General features: G+C 43.3%; 3 protein-coding genes across 3 annotated transcripts in view; all 3 read right to left on the reverse strand.

Annotated features, from left to right (window-relative positions):
• The window catches only part of LOC306931452 (uncharacterized protein), a gene marked incomplete at its 3' end in the record, with an annotated part of 40201 nt that extends 24061 nt beyond the window's left edge, over window positions 1-16140 (reverse strand). The window contains exons 1-8 of the mRNA XM_079512854.1: window positions 14565-16140; window positions 14303-14473; window positions 13948-14118; window positions 13549-13719; window positions 13251-13424; window positions 12979-13034; window positions 687-1369; window positions 162-207 (exon numbers count right to left, since the gene is read on the reverse strand). Of these exons, the coding sequence (XP_079368980.1) occupies window positions 162-207; window positions 687-1369; window positions 12979-13034; window positions 13251-13424; window positions 13549-13719; window positions 13948-14118; window positions 14303-14473; window positions 14565-16081 (2989 nt within the window). The 5' untranslated portion in view covers window positions 16082-16140. The remainder of the gene's footprint in view (window positions 1-161; window positions 208-686; window positions 1370-12978; window positions 13035-13250; window positions 13425-13548; window positions 13720-13947; window positions 14119-14302; window positions 14474-14564) is intronic.
• LOC306931298 (NACHT, LRR and PYD domains-containing protein 1b allele 3-like) overlaps window positions 1-23465 on the reverse strand; it is a 136450-nt gene that overhangs the window by 26113 nt on the left and 86872 nt on the right. The window lies entirely within an intron of this gene.
• Window positions 16149-23465, reverse strand: part of LOC306931453 (pleckstrin homology domain-containing family G member 3-like) — a gene marked incomplete at both ends in the record, with an annotated part of 70673 nt that continues 63356 nt past the window's right edge. Inside the window, 2 exons of the mRNA XM_079512855.1 lie at window positions 16149-16186; window positions 16249-16305. Coding sequence (XP_079368981.1) covers window positions 16149-16186; window positions 16249-16305 — 95 coding nt within the window. The remainder of the gene's footprint in view (window positions 16187-16248; window positions 16306-23465) is intronic.

Here is a 23465-nt window from a genome sequence, read left to right on the forward strand (position 1 = left end):
CACATAACATCGCATCGCCGCCGACACTCCCCCGCATCGCATCGCCGCCACCGACACCGCCCCCGAAGCCACACGAATATTTTTGGGGGCCTACGCAAGATATCTGCACCGGGGCCCACTGCCATGTAGTTTCGCCCCTGGATCTACTGTATTTTTCTTACCAGAATCCTCCTCCTCTTCCTCTGAAGACATGTTTACACATGGTGCCTAAGAACGAAGAGGCAAACATCATAAAAGAGAATTTTCAGCCAGTCTAAATAAGGACAATTCAGAATGCTACAGCATTTTTTTTAAAGTGACTTAATCCACAAACCCAGTTCAATTGTAAATATTTATTTAAAGCATAGTGTGCATACTAGTAAAGGGTCTGTGTCCGCCCAAGCCAGAGTTGAAATATTCTCAACTTTAGGCAAGCGCTTTGTGGACACACACACTTGGTGAACCAACAGCCTAATAATAGACAACGATATCAGATTAATTAAACATCTTGCAAAGAGCTTGTTTTCGGAGAACAAAGCTCACATGTCATATTGAACTAACTGCAGACTGTGGATAAAGAGCTTTGGTATGGTAATGTGATTATAATATAATATAATATAATATAATATAATATAATATAATATAATATAATATAATATGTATGGTAATGTCTGTGACTGATGTCAAAGTAAATCTTCATCTCTCACCGGCTGGGGAGGAGCTACAGTCATGACGTCAGCTCCTGAAGAGGACGCCATTGGCTGGGAAGGAGCTACAGTCACGACGTCAGCTCCTGAAGAGGACACTATTGGCTGGGGAGGAGCTACAGTCGTGACATCAGCTCCTGAAGAGGAGGCTATTGGCTGGGGAGGAGCTACAGTCGTGACATCAGCTCCTGAAGATGACGCTATTGGCTGGGGAGGAGCTTCAGTCGTGACAGCAGCTCCTGAAGAGGACGCTATTGGCTGGGGAGGAGCTTCAGTCGTTACAGCAGCTCCTGAAGAGGACGCTATTGGCCCAAGATACTTCAGCAGCCAATCAGAAACCTTGTCAGGTGACCCGAGACTTCCTGCCTCAGATGGCTCCATCACTACAGACGCCACCATCATGTCAATCATCTGCTCTCTCCTCCATTGTTCTTCTTGTCTGCTCCAGTCTGCTTCTGTCAATCTTTGCTTTCCTTTCAGTCTCTGAAACATCTTCTTCAATAATGGATTATCGCCACTGGAGGCCTGGCTCATGCTGCCATACAGTGAAGAGGGCGCTATTGATCCAGGACGCGAGGATAAAACCTTGTCAGTTGACCAGCTGCCGTATCCTGAAGAGGGTGCTATTGATCCACAATGTGAGGATGAAAAACCTCCTGTCTCAGATGGTGTTGCAACATTCACTGGAACGCAACAAGACATGTACAATGATGAAAATACAAGAAACTAATCATTACTAGAAACAAATTTCAAGAAATTTGACTGGGTGCCTGCAGCTCGCCAAGTCTGTGCAGCATTTGAGCCACGGACCACCATTTGATGACATTTAGCCTCTCAGACCCTGTAAGGGTTCATTTGGTTGACCTGGTAAGCCAGGTCTCTAATGGGGTATTTTGTCTAAGTTTATTGCGCATTACGTTGCCACCAACATGCTAATACTAACATGCGAATGCTAACATGCTAGCATGCTAAACTTTTAATGCTAACATGCTAATGCTAACATGCTAACATGCTAATGCTAACATGCTAATGCTATCTCACAAAAATCCAATGGCAGTCTCAGTCAAATTTGGTCACATTTAGTCACCTGAATGTCTTAGTGTTAGTTTAGTTTTAGTTAACTGAATATCATATGATTTTAGTCGACTAAATCTAGCTAGTCGACTTAAAGCTCTATGAGCTTGTAGATCTGCTATTTTGGAAAAATCGTGTGCAATATTGTGAAATATTGTGAATATTCGTTCACAGCAAAGAAAATTACTCATACCCTATCTTTGCTTCTGGGGGGGGGGGGTCCCTGGATGATGGGGGTCAGATGGGGCCGCAGGCCAATTACAATAGAGTTTTTGGGGTCCTTGACATGAAATAGTTCTGATATAGAAACATATTAAGGTTTTTCATAAAACTGTTGGATTTAGAAAACATTTGTAGAATCTGGTCTCAGGTCTCAATGGGTTAACCCATTAAGACCTGGAACACATCTGTGTCACCTTAACTTTTAACCACATTAGCTGTTGAGAAATAGCAGATCTACAAGCTCGTAGACCTTAACTTTTAACCACTTTAACCATTATTTAAACTTTAGCTGTTGATAAATAGCAGATCTACAAGCTCATAGCACGGCACAGAGTGCTGCGCTATGATCTTGTGGATCTACTATTTTTGTTAATCGTGAAAACGTATATGCAAATCTTTTATATATTCTTTCACAGCAAACATTTTTAACTCAAATATTTGCTTCTGGGGGTCCGTGTAACAACATATTTTCAGATGGGGGTCCACGGCCAATTTCAGAAAATGTTTGGGGTCCTTTTATATTCCATGTTTTATAACATCCTGCATTGTTCTAGAAAAAATAGAAATATGTTTTTCACACTTTTAGAGAATATTTGTGGTCATATGGGCATAGGCCTACCTATAACAATGGGTTTTTTTGCTATTTTTTTTCATCGTGAAAACGGGTGCAAATCTTGTATATATCTTATTTCACAGTGACCGTTTTTAATTCAAATCTTTGCTTCTGGGGGGTCCATGGAACAACTTATTTTTAGATTGGGGCCGACGGCCAATTACATACCGGTACATACATTTTTCCATCCTGCATTTCTTTTTAATATTCCATGTTTTATAACATCCTGCAGTACATTGACCTAGTGAAATGAAAAATATATTTTTCACACATTTAGAGCATATCCGTGGTCATCAAAAGTCCATAAAATCAAATTTGAATAACTTCCTTTGAATGAAAACTGCGTGATGACGTGTTGAGCCTCAAATTAATAAAAAGTAACTTTGATTTAATTCACCTGTTTGATTCCCATCGCTGCGCGTTCACCCAAACACAGCTGGTTCTGATTACAGAACTACTCCATTTTTAATCCCATTCAAGGTGACGTCCAGACAGTTATTACTCATTTTAAACTCAATCATCACTCTGAAATATGTATCTGAAAACATTGTAGGGTAGAAAGCTACGTAGTAGCAAACATGCTGTCTGTCTGTCTGTCTGTCTTGTGCGTGTGTGTGCGCGCACACACACACACACGCACACATGCAGTGTATGCCTGCATGTGTCCCTGCGCGTGTGTGCGTGCGTGCGTGCGTATGCATGCGTGTGGGCGCATGCATGTGTGTGCGCGTGTGCGTCTGTGTGTGTGGGTGTGCGTGTGTATCATTTTAGTCGACTAAATCTACAGCTGATTTGCGTTGCCTTCATGTGTTGTGCGTGCGTGCGTGCGTGCGTGCGTGCGTGCGTGCGTGCGTGCGTGCGTGCGTGCGTGCATGCTTGCATGCCCTATTGACTGAAGATAATTAATTGTGTTTCAAAGTGTTTTCTTTCGTCGAGTTATTACCGTGGCATCAAAATGTTCTTAAAGACCTATGAAATGAAAAATACGTTTTCCACACATTAGAGCATATCCGTGGTCGTCATATGGACATACCTAACAATAGATGACAAAACAATGGGAACATTTCAATGTCTGTGTATTTTTATATCAAAAGTCCATAAAAATCCAAATTGTAATGACTTCCTTTGAATGTAAACGTGCTGCGTGATGACGTGTCATCTGTGTCACCTTAGCTTTTAACCACATTGACCATTATTTTAAACTTTAGCTGTTGATAAATAGATCTACAAGCTTGTACGAGTGCCGCGCCACGAGCTTGTAGATCTGCTATCTATGAAAAATTGTGAAAATGTGGTGCAAATCTTTGAATATATATTATTTCACAGCGAACGTTGTGTGTTTGCGTGCATTCATTTATGTGTGCGTGCATTTATGTGTGCGTGCGTGCATGTGTCCGTGTGTGTGTGCGTGTGTATGCATGCATCAGTGTTTTGACAGCCAATTTTGACTTAGTTTTAGTCATAGTCTTTTCAATAAAATGTAATTTAGTTTTAGTCATAATTTAGTCACCTGAATGTCTTAGTGTTAGTTTAGTTTTAGTTAACTGAATATCATATTTTAGTCGACTAAATCTACAGCTCGTAGCACTATGAGCTTGTAGATCTGCTATTTTGGAAAATCGTGTGCAAATCTTTGAATATTCGTTCTGTCCCTGGAACAACACATTTTCAGATGACATTAAATAGTTCTGATATAGAAACATTAAGGTTTTTCATAAAACTGTTGGATTTAGAAGACATTTGTACCGCGCTACGAGCTTGTAGATCTGCTATCTTTGAAAAATTGCTGTATGGAGACTTGGAGAACAACAAAACTCACAACACACAGGCTGCAAACATTCACCAACACATGGTGGCACATGGTGCCTCAGGAGAATTCTACACATCTGGTGGAGGGACAAAGTTAGCAAATGTGGACCTGTGGAAAACACCAGGATCCCATTTGATCTACAGATCCGAAAAAGAAAGTGGAGTTGGATTGGCCGCACACACCCTCAGAAAACCTGCGACAAATATCACCCGACAAGCCCTGAAATGGAACCCCCAGGGGAAAAGGAAACGAGGTCGCCCCAGGAACAGCTGGAGAAGGAGCATCGAGGCAGAAATGGCAGAGAGTGGGCTCAACTGGGGGAGATCTAGAAAGAACGGCTAAAAGCCGAGTGAAAGAGGATTTTGTCAACGGCCTATGCACCCTAGAGGAGCAAAGGGCTTAAGTAAGTCAAGTGTTGAGAAATAGCAGATCTACAAGCTCGTAGACCTTTAACCACTTTAACCATTATTTAAACTTTAGCTGTTGAGAAATAGCAGATCTATGAGCTTGTGGATCTGCTATGTTTTTAAATCGTGAAAAATGCAAATCTTTTATATATTCTTTCACAGCAAACATTTTAACTCAAATATTTGCTTCTGGGGGTCCGTGTAACAACATATTTTCAGATGGGGGTCGACGGCCAATTTCAGATAATTTTTGGGGTCCTTTTATATTCCATGTTTTATAACATCCTGCATTGTTTTGCATTTGTATTCCATTTTATAACAGAGTTTCAAGACGTAGTGAAATGAAAAATACGTTTCACACTTTTAGTGAATATTTGTGGTCATATGGGCATAGGCCTACCTATAACAATGTTTTTTTTTTGCTATTTTTTTTCTTCGTGAAAATGGGTGCAAATTGTTAACTTGTGTTCCACTTTACGACAGTACTCCTTTACGGTAATGTACCCTCTGAGGGAGATACGCATGCGCAGTGGGCGCAGGTAATCAGATATGAATTGTGGAGGGAACAGCGTTTACATGTTGAGTCAGTGAACGGTGAATAAAGTGATCTACAACTGAATAAACGTCGTGTTTATTAAGACCTAGTCAACATTGGTAGCAGAGGATGGTTTGAAGATGGCTGCAAACTACAGAGTAACGCCGAAGTTTGACGAAACCAGGCCGTATGAATGTTGGAAAAATGAAAACAACATATGGTTGCGAGTTACCGAACTCGACAAGAAGAAGCAGGCGCTTGCAGTGGCTTTGGGGCTGGAAGGACGAGCCAGGGAAATCGCTATGGAGATATCAGCAGAAGACTTGGACAATGATAATGGTATGGCGACATTATTAGCAAAACTGGACGGCGTGTTTCAGCAAGAAGAAAAGGACCGCGCGTACGAAGCGTATTCCCAGTTTGATCGTTTAATGAAAGACAGTTCGGTTTCCATGGCAGACTACATAATCGACTTTGAGCAGCGTTACAACCGCATTAAAAAGTACACCATGGTGCTTCCAGATGCGGTGTTAGCCTTCAAGCTGTTAGACACGGCCTGCCTCGATGAAAAAGACAGACAACTTGCACTAACGGCGTGCCCCGACTTAAAGTTTGCATCGATGAAGTCAGCACTCAAGCGGATTTTTGGAGGGAAGACGGCGCCAGGTTCGTCACACGGGATACACCTAAACCAGGATGCAGCTTTCTTCACTGAACAACGACAACGACAAGGACAAGGAAGACGGAACACGACATTTCAACAAAGGAGTGAAAGGACATTGTTGCCGGGCACCAACCCATTGGATAAGTTCGGTAAACGGTCAAGATGTGCTGTGTGTCAAAGCACATTTCATTGGGCCAAGGACTGTCCCCACAAGAAGAACGAACAAGTAAGATTAACTGAAGACGAAAATGTAGATGAAGTTAACATCACGTTGTTGACAAATAACCCCATGTCTGACGCAGAGATTTTCATAACTGAATCAGTGGGATCCGCCATCATAGACACTGCATGCACTCGTACTGTATGTGGGGAGAAATGGCTTGACAGTTATGTTAATGGACTTAGTCAAGAGCAGGCAGACAAAATGATGAAGACAGAAAATTCCAGTTCCAGACCATTTCGTTTTGGAGATGGCAACGTGGTATATTCCACCAGAAGAGTGAAACTACCGGCCAAAATAGGACACACAAAATGTCACATTGAGACAGAAGTGGTCAACGCTGACATTCCACTGTTACTGAGTAAATCTTCACTGAAGAAGGCAGGAACAGTTTTAGACATGGAGAATGACAGAGCAGTAATGTTTAAGCAGCCGATTCCTCTTGAGTTCACTAGCTCAGGACACTACTGTGTGGACATAAGAGACAATGACGACACAACACGGCGAATGAAAGATGACGTGATACTCGCAGCGACAGCTGAAGATGAAGTCCTGACTGTGACGGAAAACATGTCTTCAGCCGAAAAGCGCAAAGTCCTTCTCAAGCTACACAAACAGTTTGGCCACGCATCTGCAGACAGGCTGCAGAGGCTAATCCAGAGCTCGGGAAACAAAGACAAGGAATGCCTCACTATTTTGCAACAAATAGTACATGATTGTGACATATGTCAGAGATACTGCAAAGCGAAGCCGAAGCCAGCTGTTGGTCTGCCTCTAGCGTCAGAGTATAATGAAACGGTGGCGGTGGACCTGCACGAGTTGGAACCAGGAGTATGGTATCTACATGTGATTGACCAATTCACACGCTTCAGCGCAGGAAGTATTGTGAAAACAAAGAAAGCCTCTGAAATAGTCAACTCCCTCATCCACACATGGATAAGTGTTCACGGTCCCCCTCGGATTCTGTACAGCGACAACGGCGGCGAGTTCAATAATGCAGAGTTCAGGGACATGGCAGAAAACTTCAACATCGAGACGAGGACGACAGCAGGATACAGTCCCTGGAGCAACGGGCTGTTGGAAAGACATAATCAGACTCTCACTGACATCCTTCTGAAGGTGAGACAGGAAAACGGATGTGACTGGCACACTGCCCTAGACTGGGCTCTTATGGCTAAGAACTGTATGCACAGTGTTCATGGTTATAGCCCTCATCAACTGGTATTTGGTCAAAATCCTAATCTTCCATCTGTATTTGATAAACTGCCTGCACTGGAAGGCACTACAGTAAGTGCAAGGGTAGGACAACACATATCAGCGTTGCATGCTTCTAGGAAAGCTTTCACTGAAGCTGAATGTTCAGAGAGGATAAGGAGAGCACTACGTAAGCAGCTCAGACCCACAGGTGAAAAATATGAGACGGGAGACAAAGTCTATTACAAACGTGCTGACAGTACAGAGTGGAAGGGACCAGGGGTGGTTATTGGTCAGGATGGGGCTGTTGTATTTGTAAGACATGGTGGTATCCTTGTTAGAGTACACCATTTAAGGCTTAATAAGGTACACACACGTGTTCAAGATGAGGTTCTTACTGACACAAACAGTGAGACGATGGTACAGAACCAAGCAGCAGATGGTGAAAATACAGATGTAGTGAACAGAGCCACGGGTAGTTCATTTACTGAACAGGAAAGTGACAGGGAGTCCAATGCAGGAGAGGGAGCACATACATTAGTGACTCAAAATGAACTGAAATGGAGCACAATGTCTGTGATGATAACCCTGTTATTTCTGCAAGTGTCAATGTAAAAACAGGACAGACTGTAACTTTTATGAAAAGAGGTGAAAGTGTTCCATGTAGAGCTAAAGTCCTAAATAGGGCAGGGAAAGCCACAGGAGGGTACACAAATTGGTATAACCTGCAATTTATTGAAAATGATGGGGGTCATGGTCAAAAGGAGGCAGTTGATCTGTCACGTGTGAATAGTCTCAGCATTGAATCCAATTCAGAAGTCAGGGATGCTGATGTACTTATAACAAAAGACATATCATTTGATGAAGCCAAACAAGTAGAGATTGATAACTGGATCAATAATGATGTTTTTGAAGAAGTTGAAGATGCAGGCCGAAAATGTGTTTCCACCCGTTGGGTCTGTAGTCTAAAAGAAACTGACAAGGGTATTGTACCTAAAGCTAGGCTTGTAGCCAGGGGTTTTGAGGAGTTTAATATCCAACAGCTGCAGAAAGATTCACCAACCTGTGCCTCTGAATCCCTGAGGTTATTGCTAGCAGTGATTTGCCAAAATCGGACATCAAATCTGCCTTTTTGCAAGGCATGGAGTTGTCAAGGGACATTCTTGTCCGCCCACCCCCAGAAGCGAACAGAAAAGGGATTCTATGGAAACTAAAAAAATGTGTATATGGTCTTGCTGATGCATCACTTTATTGGTATAATAGAGTGAAAGAAATCATGCTTAGCACGGGTGGTAAAGTGTCACAAGTGGATCCTGCAGTCTTTTATTGGTTAGATGACCAATGCAAAGTTAAAGGTGTACTGGCATGTCATGTGGATGATTTTCTCTGGGCTGGCTCTCTTTTGTAACTGATGTGATTCCTCGACTGAAGTCTGCGTTCCATGTGGGACGCGAGGAACATGAGAATTTCTGCTATGTGGGATTGGATATAGTCACTATAAATGGTGTAATAGAGTTGCATCAGCAGAGCTATATTGACAACATGCAACTCATTAATATGCAGCCAGCACGTGCTATACAAAGAGATTCAGCTCTTAGTGAAACAGAAAGAGAGCAGCTGAGATCGAAAATAGGACAAATTCTTTGGGTTGCAAGGCAAACCAGGCCTGATGTTATGTTTGATGTTTGTATTTTGGCATCCATTCTAAAAAATGCTACTGTACAGTCTATTCATGATGCAAATAAGGTGATTCGTAAGCTTAAAGCTGAAAAGGTTACTCTGAAATATCAACATTTGGGTAATAATGATTCTTTGAACTTGACTGTTTTCAGTGATGCTTCGCTGGGAAACTTGCCAGATGGAGGTACACAAGGGGGGACATTGATCACACTCATGGGGGAAAGCGGGAAGTTTTCTCCTCTCTGTTGGCAATCTAAGAGGATCAGACGCGTGGTGCGAAGCACCCTTGCGGGAGAGACTCTTGCCATGTCGGATGGAATAGACAATGCCATCTTCCTTGCCACCCTCTTTTCTGAGCTCACTACTGGGACTGCTGGATTGAATGTTCCCGCTTTGGTCTGTGTGACTGACAATCACTCCCTTTACGATGCCCTTAAGTCGACAAAACAGGTCACAGAGAAGAGACTTCGGTTAGACATAAGCGGCATCAAAGAGCTCATTCTGAGTAAAACGATCAAAAAGGTGCTCTGGTCAGTGACAAAAGCCCAACTTGCTGACTGTCTCACGAAGAAGGGAGCATCACCTCTAGTGCTCTTGAAAGCACTCGCTGAAGGACTATGGAATGTGGCCTAAATTGTTAAAAAAAAAAACAAAAGACTGGGAATGCTGATTGTATTGTTGTTATTGCCGATTGTATTTTTGTTATTTTCTTGTATATTATTGAAATGCACTTTTCCTCTTTGCACTTTTTTATTTTAAAGAAAGAAGAGGGAGATTGTTAACTTGTGTTCCACTTTACGACAGTACTCCTTTACGGTAATGTACCCTCTGAGGGAGATACGCATGCGCAGTGGGCGCAGGTAATCAGATGTGAATTGTGGAGGGAACAGCGTTTACATGTCGAGTCAGTGAACGGTGAATAAAGTGATCTACAACTGAATAAACGTCGTGTTTATTAAGACCTAGTCAACACAAATCTTATATATATATATCTTCTTTCACAGTGACCGTTTTTAATTCAAATCTTTGCTTCTGGGGGGTCCATGGAACAACTTATTTTCAGATGGGGGCCGACGGCCAATTACATAACGGTACATACATTTTTCCATCCTTCATTGTTTTTAATTTATATTCCATGTTTTATAACATCCTGACCTACATTGTTCTTAAAGACACGTTTTTCATACATTTAGAGCATATCCGTGGTCGTCATATGGACATACCTAACAATAGATGCCAAAACAATGGGAACATTTCATTGTTTGTGTATTTTTATATCAAAAATCCAAATTGTAATGACTTCCTTTGAATGTAAACGTGCTGCGTGATGACGTGTCATCTGTGTCACCTTAGCTTTTAACCACATTGACCATTATTTTAATCTTTAGCTGTTGATAAATAAATCTACAAGCTCGTAGCGCGGCTCTGAGTGCCGTGCTACGAGCTTGTAAATCTGCTATTTTTGAATACAGTGACCCACTGTCGCATGCGGTTAACTCCCTGTCCTTTATAACTCTATGGTGATGTATAGAGTCAGTAAAACACTGTTGTAAGGAGATGTATAGAGCAGTAAAACACTGTTGTAAGGAGATGTATAGTCAGTAAAACACTGTTGTAAGGAGATGTATAGAGTCAGTAAAACACTGTTGTAAGGATATGTATAGAGCAGTAAAACACTGTTGTAAGGAGATGTATAGAGCAGTAAAACACTGTTGTAAGGAGATGTATAGTCAGTAAAACACTGTTGTAAGGATATGTATAGAGCAGTAAAACACTGTTGTAAGGAGATGTATATTCAGTAAAACACTGTTGTAAGGAGGTGTATAGAGTCAGTAAAACACTGTTGTAAGGAGATGTATAGTCAGTAAAACACTGTTGTAAGGATATGTATAGAGCAGTAAAACACTGTTGTAAGGAGATGTATAGAGTCAGTAAAACACTGTTGTAAGGAGATGTATAGAGTCAGTAAAACACTGTTGTAAGGATATGTATAGAGTCAGTAAAACACTATTGTAAGGATATGTATAGAGCAGTAAAACACTGTTGTAATGAGATGTATAGAGCAGTAAAACACTGATGTAAGGAGATGTATAGAGTCAGTAAAACACTGTTGTAAGGATATGTAGAGAGCAGTAAAACACTGTTGTAAGGAGATGTATAGAGCAGTAAAACACTGTTGTAAGGAGATGTATAGTCAGTAAAACACTGTTGTAAGGAGATGTATAGAGCAGTAAAACACTGTTGTAAGGAGATGTATAGAGCAGTAAAACACTGTTTTAAGATGTATAGTCAGTAAACACTGTTGTAAGGATATGTATAGAGCAGTAAAACACTGTTGTAAGGAGATGTATAGAGTGAGTAAAACACTGTTGTAAGGAGATGTATAGTCAGTAAAACACTGTTGTAAGGAGATGTATAGAGCAGTAAAACACTGTTGTAAGGAGATGTATAGAGCAGTAAAACACTGTTGTAATGAGATGTATAGAGCAGTAAAACACTGTTGTAAGGAGATGTATAGAGTCAGTAAAACACTGTTGTAAGGAGATGTATAGTCAGTAAAACACTGTTGTAATGAGATGTATAGAGTCAGTAAAACACTGTTGTAAGGAGATGTATAGAGCAGTAAAACACTGTTGTAAGGAGATGTATAGAGCAGTAAAACACTGTTGTAATGAGATGTATAGAGCAGTAAAACACTGTTGTAAGGAGATGTATAGAGCAGTAAAACACTGTTGTAAGGAGATGTATAGAGTCAGTAAAACACTGTTGTAAGGAGATGTATAGTCAGTAAAACACTGTTGTAATGAGATGTATAGTCAGTAAAACACTGTTGTAATGAGATGTATAGAGTCAGTAAAACACTGTTGTAATGAGATGTATAGAGTCAGTAAAACACTGTTGTAATGAGATGTATAGAGCAGTAAAACACTGTTGTAATGAGATGTATAGAGTCAGTAAAACACTGTTGTAATGAGATGTATAGAGTCAGTAAAACACTGTTGTAATGAGATGTATAGAGCAGTAAAACACTGTTGTAAGGAGATGTATAGAGCAGTAAAACACTGTTGTAAGGATATGTATAGAGCAGTAAAACACTGTTGTAAGGAGATGTATAGTCAGTAAACCACTGTTGTAAGGAGATGTATAGTCAGTAAACCACTGTTGTAAGGAGATGTATAGAGCAGTAAAACACTGTTGTAAGGAGATGTATAGAGTCAGTAAAACACTGTTGTAAGGAGATGTATAGAGTCAGTAAAACACTGTTGTAAGGAGATGTATAGTCAGTAAAACACTGTTGTAAGGAGATGTATAGAGCAGTAAAACACTGTTGTAAGGAGATGTATAGTCAGTAACACACTGTTGTAAGGAGATGTATAGTCAGTAAAACACTGTTGTAAGGAGATGTATCGTCAGTAAAACACTGTTGTAAGGAGATGTATAGTCAGTAACACACTGTTGTAAGGAGATGTATAGAGCAGTAACACTGTTGTAAGGAGATGTATAGAGCAGCTGCATGTCTCTCAGTGCAGTGACATTCTGGGATTATTTGCCATAATCATATTAAAAAATATATAATTTTCGTCCAAATACAACGAGACTGAGCGTTGGGGGTACATCAGCTAGGCCAGGAGGTAACAGGGGGTTCACGGCCTAAATGTTTTGGGGACTTATATATATATCCCCCATAAATATAACGTGGCCTACACGTTATGGTTATTATCATCTTTTTTCAGTTAATAATGATGTCACATACTGTGGATATGAGCTGCTCATCTAAATCAGTGGTCCCCCCACCCCCCCAATACAAATTAACAGCTACAATAACCTTAATAAAAGTACAGTAATAATGAATGAAACAGAATATAAACTTACACGTCATTCTCTTCCTCAGACCTGGTGTCAGCCAACACTCTCCACTGTAGTCCACACTGGAGTTGGAGGAGAGACAAAGCCAATATTCTCTATGATAATAGAAACTATGATTTTACACCATTAAACATTAAATAATACAGAACAGCATCACAGAATGATTGAGAACATTGTTCCGACCAAAATGTTGTGTTTGGTCTTTGTCTCTTACACACACGTGCGCAAGCGCGCACGCGCGCGCACGCGCACGCACGCACGCACCAAGTCTCTCGTACCTAAGAGCGTCCAGTCTGTAGCGTGGATCCTTCACAACAGCAGAGAGCATCGCTTCGCCTGATTCTCCTGGATGATTGAAGGTCAAGTTCAACTCTCTCAAATGGGAAGGGTTGGAGCGCAGAGCTGAGGTCAGAGAAGAACAGCCTTTCTCTGTGACCAGACATCCTGACAAACTGCACACACACGCGCGCACACACACGCATAGAGAGAGTTTCACAATGTTATATTTTGTTCCATTGATTTTAAAACCTTTTGTTTTATTTTAACACAGTTGAACCCAGGTTCAGGCATACTGACTTGAGAGTCTCCAACATGCAGTTTGGACTCCCAAGTCCCTCTGCCAGAAGGTTGACTCCAGAGTCCTGAAGGTCGTTATTGCTCAAGTCAATTTCTCTCAGGCTAGAGCTGGAGCTGAGAGCTGACGATAACTCCTGACAGCATCTCTCCGACAGGTTGCAGCCACTCAGCCTGAAGAAACAATAGTGGTGCATGTATTAGATTTCATGTTAAATAAAGATCACACACACACACACACACACACACACACACACACACACACACACACACACACACACACACACACACACACACACACACACACACACACACACACACACACACACACACACACACACACACACACACACACACACATCCATTGAATTTAGAAACTTATTTAAACACAGTTATACTGACTTGAGAGTCTCCAACATGCAGTTTGGACTCCCCAGTCCCTCTGCCAGAAGGTTGACTCCAGAGTCCTGAAGGTCGTTATTGCTCAAGTCAATTTCTCTCAGGCTAGAGCTGGAGCTGAGAGCTGACGATAACTCCTGACAGCATCTCTCCGACAGGTTGCAGCAACTCAGCCTGAAGAAACAATAGTGGTGCATGTATTAGATTTCATGTTAAATAAAGATCATATAATGAAATAAATATCACACACACACACACACACACACACACACACACACACAGAAGTTTCACAATGTTACATTCTGTTCCATTGAATTTAGAAACTTATTAGGTTTTATTTAAACACGGTTATACTGACTTGAGAGTCTCCAACATGCAGTGTGGACTCCCCAGTCCCTCTGCCAGAAGGTTGACTCCAGAGTCCTGAAGGTCGTTATTGCTCAAGTCAACTTCTCTCCAACTAGAGCTGGAGCTGAGAGCTGACGATAACTCCTGACAGCATCTCTGCGACAGGTTGCAGCCACTCAGCCTGAAGAAACAATAGTGGTGCATGTATTAGATTTGATGTTAAATAAAGATCAAATAATATTTGAAATGTATCCAGTTATCAGTGAACCTACAGAGCTTTCTTGGAGGCTTTGATCACGGGCAGACACCCCAGAAGAGCCTCCTCTGAAGCAGAGTACTTCTTCAGGTCAAACACGTCCAGCTCCTTTCCTGAAGACAGCAACACGAAGACCATAGCTGACCACTGAGCAGGAGAGAGCTTGTCTGTGGAGAGACGTCCTGACGTCAGGTACCGTTGGATGTCCTCCTCTAGAGAATGATCATTCAGCTCATTCAGACAGTGGAACAGATTGATGCTTCTCTCTGGAGATGGATTCTTTTTTATCTTCTCCTTGATGTATTTGATGGTTTTATGATTGGTCTGGAAGATTTTCCCTTTTTTGATGAGCTTTTGTACGAACTTCTGATTGGTGTCCAAAGAGAGGCCCATCAGGAAACGCAGGAACAAGTCCAGGTGTCCATTTGGACTCTTTAAGGCCTCGTCTACAGCACTTTGGTAGAGGTGATGAATCTTGGTTTTGAAAAGCTTGGGCATCATGGAGGTTGAGAGTAGGTTGTCACCACTGTTGATGAAAGTGATGAAGACGTGGAGGGCAGCCAGAAACTCCTGAACACTCAGATGGACAAAGGAGAACATCTTGTCCCTGTACGTTCCGCTCACCTCTCCAAACAGTCCTGAGTACACTGCTGCGTCGCTGATATCAATGCGAGACGCTGTCAGGTGTTCTTCCTTGAAGATCAGGTTGCCTTTCATCAGCCCTTCAAAAGCCAGTTTCCCCAGAGACAGAATGACATCATACTGTTTCCTGTCAGGATACTTGGTATTCTTGCATAAGGACTGCATCTCAATGAAGTGGAGGTACATGGCGATCTGGGTCTTTGGCAGCTCTCCCTTCTCATTTGTGCTCACAATTTTTTCCATAACGTTAGAAGTGACCCAACAGAAGGCCGGGATGTGACACATCATGTGGACGCTTCGGGATGTCTCGATGTGAGAGTAGATTTTAATGGCCAGCTGCTCATCAGGGAATCTCTTGAAGAAGTACTCCTTCTTCTGAGGGTCTTTGAACCCTCTCACCTCTACCACCCTGTCAACAGACGGGATCTGGTCGGCGGCTGCAGGTCGTGTGGTTATCCAGATTTTAGCTTTTGGAAGCAAGTTCCCCAGGATGAGGTTCGTCAGGAGGACGTGCACTGTGGTCGGCTTCAACGGATCAGTCCATTTCACAGTGTTCGGGAAATCTAGAGCTGCCTTCAATTCATCCAGTCCATCCAGGATGAACACAATGTTGCACTGGTGGAAGGTGCAGATCTTTATCTTCTTGGTTTCACTAAAGAAGTGATGAAGAAGTCCCTCCATGCTGTACTTGTTGTTCTCCTTCATCTCCAAATTCAACTCTCGGAAATTGAATGAAAACACAAAGTCGACATGCTGGTTGGCTTTGTCTTCTGCCCAGTTCTGAGTGAACTTCTGAACTTGTACTGATTTACCAATGCCGGCCGCTCCCTTCATCATCACTGTTTTGATGGGTTCACTTTGTCCAAGTGAAGGTTCCACTATGTCGTCCATGTTGATTGGTGTTTCTGGTCCAGCTGTTTGGCTGTATGCCAATTCAATCTGCCTGATCTCGTGTTCTTTATTGACCTGTCCACTGCCTCCCACTGTGTTGTAGACCTCTGTGAACATGTCACTCAAAAGTGGGTTTGGTCTTTCTTTTGAGATCCAGTGATTCAAACGCTGAATCTTCTGCCTCTGATTAGACTTGAGCTCTTGTTTACACAGAGCAAGAGTTTCTAAATGACCAAAGACAAGATGACATCATTAAGTATGTGTTATAGAATGACATCATTATAGATGACATCATTAAGTATGTGTTATATAATGACATCATTATAGATGACATCATTAAGTATGTGTTATAGAATGACATCATTATAGATGACATCCTTAAGTGTGTGTTATAGAATGACATCATTATAGATGACATCATTAGGTGTGTGTTATAGAATGACATCATTATAGATGACATCATTAAGTGTGTGTTATAGAATGACATTATAGATGACATCATTAAGTGTGTGTTATAGAATGACAACATTATAGATGACATCATTAAGTGTGTTATAGAATGACATCATTATAGATGACATCATTAAGTGTGTTATAGAATGACATCATTAAGTGTGTGTTATAGAATGACATCATTATAGATGACATCATTAAGTGTGTGTTATAGAATGACATCATTATAGATGACATCATTAAGTGTGTGTTATAGAATGACATCATTGTAGATGACATCATTAAGTGTGTGTGTTACAGAATGTGAGAGTGAGAGTGAGAGATGCCGACATTTTGTTAAGGCCTATTTTGTCATGACGGAGTCACGTCGACGAGCTAAAGCTCTTTGGTTACTAAAATATGACGAGTTGTGTTTTCGAAAACTGTTTTGGGTGATCTACTGGATGTTTAAACTGTATTGGGTGATCTACTGGATGTTTAAACTGTATTGTGTGATCTAGTGGATGTTTAAACTGTATTGGGTGATCTACTGGATGTTTAAACTGTATTGGGTGATCTAGTGGATGTTTAAACTGAATCGGGTGATCTAGTGGATGTTTAAACTGTATTGGGTGATCTAGTGAATGTTTAAACTGTATTGGGTGATCTACTGGATGTTTAAACTGTATTGTGTGATCTAGTGGATGTTTAAACTGTATTGTGTGATCTACTGGATGTTTAAACTGTATTGGGTGATCTACTGGATGTTTAAACTGTATCGGGTGATCTACTGGATGTTTAAACTGTATTGGGTGATCTACTGGATGTTTAAACTGTATTGGGTGATCTACTGGATGTTTAAACTGTATTGTGTGATCTAGTGGAGGTTTAAACTGTATTGGGTGATCTACTGGATGTTTAAACTGTATTGTGTGATCTAGTGGATGTTTAAACTGTATTGTGTGATCTAGTGGAGGTTTAAACTGTATTGGGTGATCTACTGGAGGTTTAAACTGTATTGGGTGATCTAGTGGATGTTTAAACTGTATTGGGTGATCTACTGGATGTTTAAACTGTATTGGGTGATCTACTGGATGTTTAAACTGTATTGGGTGATCTACTGGATGTTTAAACTGTATTGGGTGATCTATTGGATGTTTAAACTGTAAACTGTATTGGGTGATCTACTGGATGTTTAAACTGTATTGGGTGATCTACTGGATGTTTAAACTGTATTGGGTGATCTACTGGATGTTTAAACTGTATTGGGTGATCTACTAGAGGTTTAAACTGTATTGGGTGATCTACTGGATGTTTACACTGTATTGGGTGATCTACTGGAGGTTTAAACTGTAAACTGTATTGGGTGATCTACTGGATGTTTAAACTGTATTGGGTGATCTACTGGATGTTTAAACTGTATTGGGTGATCTACTGGAGGTTCAAACTGTAAACTGTATTGGGTGATCTACTGGATGTTTAAACTGTATTGGGTGATCTACTGGATGTTTAAACTGTAAACTGTATTGGGTGATCTACTGGGTGTTTAAACTGTATTGGGTGATCTACTGGAGGTTCAAAATGCATGAAACGCTACTCAAAATATTATACAGATATTATTTCAATGTGTGATTAGTGGCCAATCATAGGGAGGGTTCTAGGGTGCAAAAGCAACACCCGGCTCTGCTATTGGCTGGGATGGCTGCATGAGGATACACGTGTTGCTGTGAAGAGAGTTGCCCAGATTCCTGCTGGGGATGTTATTAGGTTTCTGTCGAGAAATAAAAGATAATCCTCTGATTGAGGAAAGACGTATCTGCCTCCGATTACCATGACAGCAGCATCAACATCAACTAATGGTTACCATGGCAGCAGATGACATCAGAGAGGCTGTCTGGAAGTCATTCTAGTGATGACATCAGAGAGGCTGTCTGGAAGTCATTCTAGTGATGACATCAGAGAGACTGTCTGGAAGTCATTCTACGTTGACAATAAGGAGGCAAAGAGCCTGGTAGACAAGCTGAGAGACACACTGGCCACTGGAGGCTTTGAGCTGAGACAATGGAGCGGAGCGACATTCTCCCCCCCCCCCCCCCCCCGCTATTAATTTCAATAGAAGTTGCTCAGTGGCGTTTTGAAGCACCCGGAAGACTGCCGGAAGTACAATTTTAACTCAATGGCTCGAGCGAGCGGAAGTTAAGCCCGGACCTAAAATTTGAGGTCCGGGATGACGCACGTTACGCACATGACGTCACTGAATGTCCGTCCACCTCCATGAACGTGCTGCAGTTCCACATTTCACCAGTAGGTAGGGCCAGCTTCAACGTTGGCTAGCCTTACTGGGGGCTTGCTCACACCACCAGGGCCAAAATGGTGGTGCAGCAACTGTGGGACAAGTGGAGGGACTTGGACGACCATGAAGAGATCCTTAGTTCCTGGCAGGAGTGGGTGTGTGCGCTCCCGACCTTGCAAACAATCAACCTTCCAAGATGCTACAGCAAGAAGATGGACTCTGAAAGCAGTCAGAGAGAAGTTCACATCTCCTCAGAGAGACCTTATGGCTCTGTTCCATATCTGTGATGCCTCAGAGAGACCTTATGACTCTGTTCCATATCTCGGGACGGAAAATGCAGCGGGGGAAGTGGAAACTGCCTTTCTCACTGCTAGATCCCGTGTAGCGCCCAAAAGGAAACAGTCTATCCCTCGCCTCAAACTACGCACGGCACTGACAGGGGCACAGATGTCCAAGGTGTTGAAGGAGGAGCTGACCCTTCAGATTCATCAGACCACCTTTTGGACTGACTCAACTACAGTGCTCGCCTTGCTGTATTCAGATTCCTGACTGTTTAAGGTGTTTGTGGGTATACGCAGGTTTAACCATTTCCGAAAGCTGCTGGACACATCAGATGGAGAGGAGGAAGAAATACCATCATTCCTCCATGACCTCAACACCAATGATGGTCCCTTCACAGTCATTGAGTTTGCTGCCTGACATGTGGTCTCTCTCCAACATCATCCTTGAGTTCTGCAACCTGGCCCTGCTAGGCAACAAGCTGCCTGACATGTGGTCTCTCTCCAACATCATCCTTGAGTTCTGCAACCTTGCCCTGCTAGGCAACAGGCTGCCTGACATGTGGTCTCTCTCCAACATCATCCTTGAGTTCTGCAACCTGGCCCTGCTAGGCAACAAGCCTGACATGTGGTCTCTCTCCAAAATCATCCCAGTGCCTAAATCTGGAGACCTACCGAGGCATCAGCCTGACCTGTATCGCTGCAAAGGTACCGAATGATACTAAACCGGATTCGGCATGCCATCGACCCTCACCTGAGGGAAAACCAAAACGGCTTTCGAGAGGATATAACCACACTAGCCCAGATCCTGGCCCTGAGGAGACTAATCGAGGAGGTGAAGAAGAACAACCTGATGGCCGTATTGTGCTTTATTGACTTACACAGAGGCACCATGATGAAGATCATGAAGGCCTACGGTGTCCCTCCCAGAGGCACCATGATGAAGATCATGAAGGCCTACGGTGTCCCTCCCAGAGGCACCATGATGAAGATCATGAAGGCCTACGGTGTCCCTCCCAACTTGCTCCGGGCAATAGAGACCATGTATGCAGGAACAAGGGCCAAGGTGGTGACCCCAGATGGCGACAGAGAGGAGTTAGACATCCTGGCTGGGGTACTGCAAGGAGACACCCTAGCCCCCTTCCTCTTTGTCATCATCCTGGACTACGCACTCAGGAAGGCCATCAGTGGACGAGAGCAGGATCTTGTCCTCACTCTTACACCAAGGAGGTCAAGAAGACATCCTGCAGTAGTCCTGACAGACCTAGACTATGCGGATGACATCAGCCTGCTCTCCGACAACATGGAGCAAGCACAGGCGCTCTTGAGCAGAGTGGAGTCCGAGTGTGCCAAGGTTGGCCTTCGGATGAATGCCAAGAAAACTGAGGTGATCACCTATAACATCCAAATGAAACATCCACCCCTTACAACAACAGGAGACACTGCTCTGAAGGAAGTAAATGACTGCAAGTACCTGGGCTCATGCGTAAACTCAACAGAGTAAGATCTAAAAGTGAGGAAGGCACTTGCATGGAGGGCCCTGAATGGCTGGCCAGTGTAGGGAACTCCAACCTCCCCAGACATATCAAACTCAGCTTCTTCTACACAACGGTATAATCTGTTCTCCGATATGGCAGTGAATGCTGGACCCTGAAGCCAACCCTGCAGAAGGCTCTAGACGGGTGCTACACCAGAATGTTACGCGTAGTGCTCAACATCAGCAAGAGTACACATGTTACCAACGAGAATCTGTATGCCGGAATATTCAGGGTGAGCGACAAAATAGCAGCCAGGAGAATGAGACTAGCAGGACTCTGCCAGAGACACCAGGAGAATGAGACTATAGCAGGACACTGCCAGAGACACCAGGAGAATGAGACTAGCAGGACTCTGCCAGAGACACCAGGAGAATGAGACTAGCAGGACTCTGCCAGAGACACCAGGAGAATGAGACTAGCAGGACACTTTTAAAGACACCAGGAGCTCCCAGCCAGCAAACTTGTGCTGTGGGAACCAACACATGGGCATCGGTCACGAGGACGTCCCACACTAACATATGTGGATGTACTCAAGAACAACGCAGGAGCACAAAGCACCAACGAGCTGGCAGGATGTATGGAGAACCGAGATGACTGGAAGCAACGATGGAAGGCTCGTCTGAGGACGACCTAGAGAGCATAGTCGAAATCCAAGAGGTATGTAGATTTGCGGCAAACACCTCCTAAGAATTGACGGCCGATAGTCGCTGGTCCCAAAGGCTGAGAATATTCTACTCCAGCACAAGCAGCAGGAGTGTTTCCCCAATGAATGGCAGCTGCTACCAAGTGGTAGTCGTCTCATTACTCTCACCCAGAGTTGGACAAGGCTGCTCAATTCAGTTGGAGCGCAGCTATGACACTCAACAGCCCTTAGATCCTGACCTGATCCTAAACATAAGACCACAACACAGCTCCTCATTCAGCATCATGACGACCAGCTCCATCACCCAGGAAGTGAACGTGTTTTTGCTGAACTGAGGCGGAATTATTGGATCCTCAGAGGAAGAGAAGCTGTTCGACGCCATCAGCAGTGTTGTGTCGGATGATGGAAGTGGCGAGGGAAACCGCAGGTACCCCAAATGGCAGATCTTCCCCCAGCCCGGCTACGTCTCCATAAGCCTGTCTTTTATTCCACCAGGATTTCCAACATCAACATCGGTAGAAGAACTGAGGAGAGATGGGGCATCATCTTCAAGTGCATGACCACCAGAGCACTGCACTTGGACTTCCTCTCAGGTATCGACACAAGATTTTCCAGATTGGCTCTGAGGTTTGTTGCTTGCTGCAGACAACAACAGGAGGCACTGCTCTGAAGGAAGTCCAGGACTTCAAGTACCTGGGCGGTACTCAACTGAGCAAGACCTGAAAGTATGGAGGGCCCTGAACGGCATGACCAGTGAACAACCAGTGAACAACCTCCCCTGTCAAATAAAACTCAGCTTCTTCTATGCAACGATAGAGTCTGTTCTTCTATATGGCATTGAATGCTGGACTCTGAAGCCTCCAGAACCTCAACATCAATGATGGTCCCTTCACGGTCAGTGTGTTAGCCAGGGCAAAAGCTACACTGAGAGAGGATAAAAGTGCTGGGCTTACTAACTACCTCCTAAAATGTCTCAAATTCAGCCTTGCTACGCTTCTCTTGTAGCGGGGGTACTGGTCTCACAGCACCCCCCAAAAGGCATAAATCCATCACAAATAATCCCGACCTCACACACATGCACGTATGGTATGAGGCTCCTCTGCTGAGCATTGTCTGGCGTGCACAAACATTATGTTTTATTAAATATGCCATTAATAAATTATAATGTTATGCTATGACACTTGTGACTCATTCTGTATCCCAGAGACACACCATTTGTGGTGACTGAAACTAACCCTGAGCGCAGCCCTAGTTAAAACCATTTTGTCCACCTCTGTAAAAAGGAATGACATACACACTGTATAAAGAACACACACCGTTACCCGCCTCTGATAGCCTGCTTGTACGAGGCTATCAGGAGCTAAAAGTATCCTGTCTGTAGAGAGAAATATCATATCATATGTACACAAGTTCTCAGTTGGTTGCAACCTTTCTGCTTCAGACTAGCCAGGTCACGCGGCTCGCATCAACGCGGCTCGCATCAACGCGGCTCGCATCAACCCGTACAGAGCACAGGAAAGCAAGGGGTTAAACTATGAGAGGCAGTATGTATCTCCCATACAGCTAGCCTACCTCTGACGGCTCTACTGAGCCGTTGAGTTGAGTATGTATCTCCCATACAGCTAGCCTACCTCTGACGGCTCTACTGAGCCGTTGAGTTGCGGCCAACCTTGACCTCGTTGGTAGAGTGTTGTCCTATACGGCGGTGAATGCTGGACCCTGAAGCCAACCCTGCAGAAGTCTCTAGATGGGTGCTACACCAGGATGCTGCATTCAGTACTCAACATCAGCAACAGCACACATGTTACCAACACGAATCTGTATGATGGAATGCCAAGGGTGAGCCAGAAAATACAGCCAGCAGAATGAGAATAGATAATGAGACTAGCAGGACTCTGCCAGAGACACCAGGAGAATGAGACTAGCAGGGCACTGCCAGAGACACCAGGAGAATGAGACTAGCAGGACACTGCCAGAGACACCAGGAGAATGAGACTAGCAGGACACTGCCAGAGACACCAGGAGAATGAGACTATAGCAGGACACTGCCAGAGACACCAGGAGAAGGAGACTAGCAGGACACTGCCAGAGACACCAGGAGAATGAGACTATAGCAGGACACTGCCAGAGACACCAGGAGAATGAGACTAGCAGGACACTGCCAAAGACACCAAGAGCTCCCAGACAGCAAAACTGGTGC

Source organism: Electrona antarctica (genome assembly GCF_951216825.1).
Source record: "Electrona antarctica genome assembly, chromosome: 10".
Lineage (NCBI taxonomy): Eukaryota > Metazoa > Chordata > Actinopteri > Myctophiformes > Myctophidae > Electrona > Electrona antarctica.